The sequence below is a fragment of the Triticum dicoccoides genome, chromosome 2B, assembly GCF_002162155.2.
Source record: "Triticum dicoccoides isolate Atlit2015 ecotype Zavitan chromosome 2B, WEW_v2.0, whole genome shotgun sequence".
In the NCBI taxonomy this organism is placed as follows: Eukaryota; Viridiplantae; Streptophyta; class Magnoliopsida; order Poales; family Poaceae; genus Triticum; species Triticum dicoccoides.
In genome coordinates this window covers 111,924,777-111,931,193 of record NC_041383.1, presented here as the reverse complement: position 1 = coordinate 111,931,193, position 6,417 = coordinate 111,924,777, and the positions used below count along the sequence as shown (strand labels likewise).

The 6,417-nt window shown below is 48.5% G+C and overlaps 1 protein-coding gene across 1 annotated transcript in view; it reads right to left on the bottom strand.

Moving 5' to 3' along the window:
* LOC119360603 overlaps positions 1-4,018 on the bottom strand; it is a 4,534-nt gene extending 516 nt beyond the window's left edge. Inside the window, exons 1-10 of the mRNA XM_037626166.1 lie at positions 3,197-4,018; positions 2,930-3,088; positions 2,688-2,816; positions 2,332-2,575; positions 1,516-2,229; positions 1,072-1,420; positions 779-974; positions 584-682; positions 219-484; positions 54-129 (exon numbers count right to left, since the gene is read on the bottom strand). Of these exons, the coding sequence (XP_037482063.1) occupies positions 54-129; positions 219-484; positions 584-682; positions 779-974; positions 1,072-1,420; positions 1,516-2,229; positions 2,332-2,575; positions 2,688-2,816; positions 2,930-3,088; positions 3,197-4,018 (3,054 nt within the window). The remainder of the gene's footprint in view (positions 1-53; positions 130-218; positions 485-583; positions 683-778; positions 975-1,071; positions 1,421-1,515; positions 2,230-2,331; positions 2,576-2,687; positions 2,817-2,929; positions 3,089-3,196) is intronic.
* Between the last annotated feature and the right edge of the window lie 2,399 nt (positions 4,019-6,417).

The following is a 6,417-nucleotide window of genomic DNA, read 5'->3' as shown; positions in this document are numbered from 1 at the left end:
CCCCCTCACCACCGCCACCTTACTCCCCGCATGAGTGTTTTGATTGTACATACCGGCGATAAAGTCCTCTGTAGCTTCGTCCCCATCCACTGCCTAGCATAGTGTAGCGCCATGACCCCACTAGAAGCCCTTTAGGTGTTTTTTAACATAACTTATTCAGCAACAGCTCATGAACTATGAAAACAGAATGAAAGAAGTTTGCATGGCGTATCTGATACCTGCTGCAGACCCAAGGTCCAGTTGTGAGTTTTGGGAACCAGTTCTGCCATCCTTTGGTCTTGGGTGTCCAACCATCGAAGTATTCAGCTATGCATTCCAATAGCGCCCCGCGTAGCTCATCTGCTATTTTTATGTGTTCGTTGCGCAATTCATCTGCTGGTCTGTCCCCGTTGTTGATCATAGGATCTAAAATGGTTGTCCTCCTCCTCGGGAAGTCGAATATATATGTTGACAAAGCGTGCGCATGATGCACTGGCAAGACCATCTGAAAAAAACATAGATGTGTTGTGTCACTGGAAAATGTCTACGAAACAACCATTAGTTTTAGGAAAAGAACACGATAAGAAATGCGAGCGAGTGTTACCATAGGGCATCTGTTGACATCATGCGAGATGTGATGCCCAACAAAAATGTTCCTTACATAGTCATTATGGATGAATCCTCCGCCTCGCAATACGTGGCTCTGTACAAACAGTGGCGGGCAGACAAAAAAGAGATGTTAAACACCCTCATCTCGACACGATGATGGTTTTGTTGATAGTTTCAGGATTTTCCTTACCATGAAGTCTGGTTCCAAGTAATGCCTCCATGGTGAGTCGCCATATTTTCTGGCCCAAGCATTCTCTAGCTGCTGGAACCTCCGCATAAAAACATTCATCAAGTCTATCTCTATGAAAACTCCCACGCTCAACTGTCTTTTGAGTGCGATGCCCGTCAGCTCTATGTAGCTTGGAAATGGACTAACAACCCAGTTGCTGCAACACATCATTTGACATCCAAACTTGCGTTAAATGATTCACTTGGAAAAAAGTGTAGTAGTCAGTGAATAACCGTGTTTTAGCCAACACTTACTTGCTTAGCACTGCTCCGTCCATCTGGGAGAATGTTAGATACAAATGTGTTGCATCTCCTGAAGCCCTCTCGGACAAACGATATTGCATGACAAACGGCGATCGGCCGGCAGGCCCAGGGGCAACTCTCCTTTTGGGTGGTGGTGCGGGTAGTGATATTTCCTCAACCGGTTTGTTCAGGTTTACACAGTCTGCCTCTACTTCCTCTCTGAAGTCCAAAAGGCCAGTGGCTACAGACCTAGTGCAACTAACCGGTGACACGTGTGCCACCACACGGTGTTCTTGTGTGGGATGTATAGTTGCGCTCCCTATGTGAAAGGGGGTTGATGGTGTCACCTGGTCTGCAGACCCTGTTTTATAGAGACAAAAAAACTCTGTTATTCATAATACGAAGACCCCGAAAATAGAGTTGTGTGTTATGCTGCGAAGAGGGAATGCTGTTTACCAGGAGTTTTAGTGGAGAATTCACCAGCGCCGAACAGGTCTTTCCGCGTGATGCCCTTTATGGAACCAATGCTCAACGAGGTAGGTTCTTTTGCTTTATTGCAAGGAGGTGTGAAGACGCCCAGGTCAAATGACGGCGTCTCCTCGATAAGTGGGTGTCCAGACGGGTAGTTCCGTTGACGCCTGTTGTCGAAGTTGGGGTCTTGAGCACAACAAACAGAGTATGTTGCTGCACCATCCTCGACATCTTTTGCGCCAGATGATTGACCTCTACTTGCAAGTTCCAGGATGGAATCCCTGGTTGCAGTGGAACCGTCAACAATCTGCTTGCCTGACCTGCTGTACCTCTCTGCTTCTCTTATCAAGCTGTCTAGTGCGATGTTGACGACAGGCGAGCTGTCTTCCGGGTTGCCATCTTCCAGGGCAGAAGTTGAACGTATTGCTGTAGGGTGTGATAAACAATCATTCACATTATCTTCGCTGTCTGTGATGTCCATGACGCCTGATGGCCCGCACTCAAATGTTACCTTCTTCGGTTTCTTTGCTATCCTTTTGAACCGCCTAGGAGTCACCTCGACAACGTCCGGTGATGAGTTTGTGTTGCCCTGACACCCGCCGCTCGCTGGAGGTGTTGGTTTGGCATTGCAAGGCGTTGACACAGCGAGATCTGGTATTGGGGATGCGTTGCGGCAATTACCAGAATCAACATCGACACCTGAAAAATGGGCATCATGTGCCAAAACTTAGGTCACCACAGGGGCAACGATTTTTTTTTGTGGACGTCGTATAAAAAAACGCAAATAATTGCATTTGTTACCTGATGCACCCCTTCGCATCCTTATCGCAGCATGTTGCCTCTCGAAGTTTTTGAAGAACGAAAAGAATTCATCCCTCATTCTTTTGGCCTCCTTCTTTATTTTTTGTTGGGCAGAGTTTTCCAAGGTATTTAGTGCACTGAAATGACGGTGGTTCTCCTCTTCTTTCTTCCTTGCAGTGGAAATTAGAACCTCCTCACAACGGGCTGTGAACTTTGATATTTTGTCTAAGACGAGGTAAGAAGCCTGCTCAATAAAACAAAAAGGAGGTAATGAGTTATATGCCAATTTTTTGGTTTTTGTCGATCCTCAATTTGCGTATGCAGTGCAAGTTCCTTTCATGTTACAATGTATATACCTCCTTAATGTCTAACGAACCACGATTTGATGGAACAGAGCTTCGAGAGTCACGACCGGCTGATGTGCTTGCTGCCCGTTGCCTTGTTATAGGGTTTCTGTGATAACAGACATCTGCTGCTGGTCTTGGCTGTTTGTATCGGGAAGATTTTAGTGGGTGATTGTCATAGGAAAACGCTGCATATATGAAGGAGATGACGCAAAATTTGTGTGGGGGGAGAGGTGGAGGGGGATAACCCTTACCAGGAGTCTGCCATAGATGACTGGGTAATCTCCCTTGCGCGACTTGATGTCCTTTTCAATTATTGATCTGATAGCTGCGTAGCTGTACGCCTTCACTCTTGGGCGCGCGGTGTGGTCGATGTTCTGCTCTCCAACGTCAAGATTGTCAATATAGAACACCTGTGGAAAGCGAGTTCGGTCAAAGGTAAGGTCAAAAAACGGCATCCGTGTTAGAAAGAACACACAAAAAAATGCTGGCGTTGCCCTTGGATTTTTGTGAAGTCTTACCTGTACAAATGGGAGGCAACCTGATAGATTAGACTTCAGACGCCCTCCTAGAAGGTCTGCCTTCACCCTCTTCGCCGCAACTAACAACTCTTCCCTTGTATATCGGCACCAATTGTGCATATGTATGAGCTCTGCCGTTGCCAGCGCGCCCCAATAATCAGTACAGAAGTAGTCGTTCTTCATTGTTGGAGCGAGGAGGTATGTGCATGCGCATATGACCAGCCCCACTTTGAACCTGTTCTTCTCGTGTGTCGTCATAGGACGCCCGTATGTCTGCTTCACAGCTTCAACGATTGGCAGTATGTTGTGCTCTCCTGGACCAATTCCAAACATCTCTCTTATCTGTGTCACCACTGCCTCCGGAACAGCGTGGTCTGGAGGGCGAACAGGAGCAGTTCCACATGGTATGCCGATGACCAGTTTGACATCTTCATCGAAAAATTGCATGTCGCGTTTGTGATCAATTGTAATTGAACTTGCCTCCTCATCGATGTGGCTTAGGATAGACATCAAGAAATGCCTATCCGTCCTTGTTATCTTTGGTAGCTCTAGCAGCCCCCCAAACTCCATCTCGGCTACATACTGTCGTTTCTCCTCATCAAATGAGGAAATCAGGTCGTGCAACTTCTTCACGCTGCACCTTGACCCGATTGAGGGTGCTTTTCCATTGACCTGGATCTGATCTTCCTCGTCCGAATCAGACTCGGCGACCGCGCCTCCTGCAGGAAAACCAATCCCCTCTTCGTCTTCTGATTCAGATGGAACGTCATCAATCTGTCGGAGCGTGCTAGGTCCCGAAGCAGGGACCCCGTAGCCGTCCATCCTGTGACAAACGAAATGGCAAGAGAAAAGTTAATTTTCGGATTTCCCGACAGCTAAATTACACAAATACACAGTTGCCATTCTCTAGATAGAGAAATGAAGGTGGTGCTCAGAAGTTCATGCCTAGAGAAGTAAAATGCTCTTGCTAAGAAAAAAAAGATTAAATCATAATCGTTTTGCGTGAGGAAGCGACTGTTTTTTTTTTCAGATTACTACTTGCTAGATTTCTTACTATCTTGTTGGCAAAAAAAAGATCTAAAAAAAATCATATTTAGAGCTCCTAGAGTTGTCATCTGCAAAATCCGTTCGTCCAAAAAAAGGCCAGATTTCCACACAAAGTATTTTATTTACATTTTTTTTGCTAGCTTGCATCATACATGTACCTAATCTAGCTTCTTCCTAGAACTAGATAAGATAGCAATTGCAATTAACGCGTTGAATGCAGAGACAAAGAAGAAAACACAGTGTCAGGCAGTGAAGAAAAAAACAGAGTCAGAAGCAGAGAATGAAAAAACAGCCTCAGTGGGTGGCCGGTTATCCCGGTTTCGGCTGCTGGACGGCAGCCCCGCAAACGGATCAGCCGGAGTCCTCCCTAGCTGATTCGAGGCTCAGGCGAGCGATGGACGACGGCGGGAGCGGCGAGCTGCAGAGGGCCTGGGATGAGCTCCCCGACAGCTCGCCTCGCTCAGACCATCGGCGCGCCCGTGGTTGACGGCGTGCGGCAGGGACGCGGCGTCCGTGGTCGTCCGCGTGCGGCAGGGATGCGGCGTCTGTGGTCGTCGGCGTGCGGCGGCTAGGTTTGGTGGCTCGCTCCTCGTGTGCGTGTCTCTTGTTTTAATCCCCGTGCGCCTGCTTGTGGCTAATTGTGCGTGATGGTGGATGCTGACTGAGCTCGTTTACATGGGCTGGCTGGGCCGAATTTCTGTAGGTAGGCTAGAACACAACTTGAAGCAAAAAAAAACACTAATACACTAGACAAAAAGAAAAGCCTAATTTGCATGAGAGGATCGAGCCTAGTTTACAGGAGATGATCGAGCCTAATTTGGTGCAGGTTCGCCGCTGCGGTTCATGATGCCTGCGAGGTGGAACAGCCCCAAAGGTGATTTTGGGATGGACGAGCTGGCATGAAAACAACCCATAACGTACGCCGTGGAAGAAAAAGTTGACCGTGATTAGAACGGATTCAGAAGCTCGTAATCAAGAACTCATATGGGCTTCAGGGTGGTCTTCCTTGCAGCGGGCGACAACGGAAAACAAAAGGTGGTGGTCGACCTACTCCGCAATGCAGTGTGCAAATACGTCAACTTGTTTTTACGAAACGAATACGATTTTTGAGTGATATACCTTAGCTTTTGTGCGTGCGCCACCCCGCTAACCAACGCAGCCCGTCGATGTTCTGTTGCTCTTCAGCCTCCGTGTTCTTGGTATGGGACACGAAAATGGACTGATTGGCTTTGTGGGTGAGCCTCCCAGCTTGTATATAGCACGCCTGGCTGCGTGATGACGATCACGGGCCGGCCCTCGTGCTTCGCGCAACAAACATCCAAAAGGGAGACGGCCGAGAAAAATGTCAGCACATCTTCTGCGCCCGGGATTCGGTTAGCCAGTAGCATGGCGTGGGCGTTCTCTCGGTCCGAGCATTGACTTTTGTTTCCCAGCTCGTGGGATGTTATTTAACTGCAACCCCGTGGTAAAAATGCACAACAACCCATTTTCTCCCACCGCAGGCCAGGACCTACAGAGGCCCACGCCCCTCTTTCTCCCCCACGAGTCGTGCATCTCCTGGAACTATCAATCTCACTCTATCATATCTCAAAACGCTTCCCTCTAGCACGCTCTCTCACACTCTGAACTTCAACGCACTCGACGATGGCCGCGACCTACTCTGTCGACAGGGTGCTCTGCTGCCCCGATTCGCTTCGGCAGATATTCATCCTGTTGGGCGGCTGCTCTGACGTGGCGCGCGCCTCGGCAGTATCGCCGTTGTGGTGCGGAGGGCGGAGCCGCAAAGCTGCCTACCTTCCTCGGCGAGTTCAACAATCCCACCTATTGTGGATAACAAGTTGTTGCCCCGAAACGATCAGAGTCAATTCGTGAAAAAAAAACATTCGAAATCAAGTCATAAAAAAAACTCATCAAGTTTCTAATGTGCGTACTCACCTCCACATGAAAAAGCGAGGCTTTATCATATAAAACCCTGGCCTAGTCCATCATTTTATATTTATTTTCCATTTTGCATGCAAAAAATTCGACCGGCACGGACGATGGGCGGACCCTAATTAGTCAAACACCATCCTTCTCCCCCGGATGCTACCGCCGGAGCGGACTGTGGTGCCTTGCCCACGCGGGGGTTGGCGACCCAGGGGGTTGGAGGGGGGGGGGTCTCGGGGGCTTTTTGA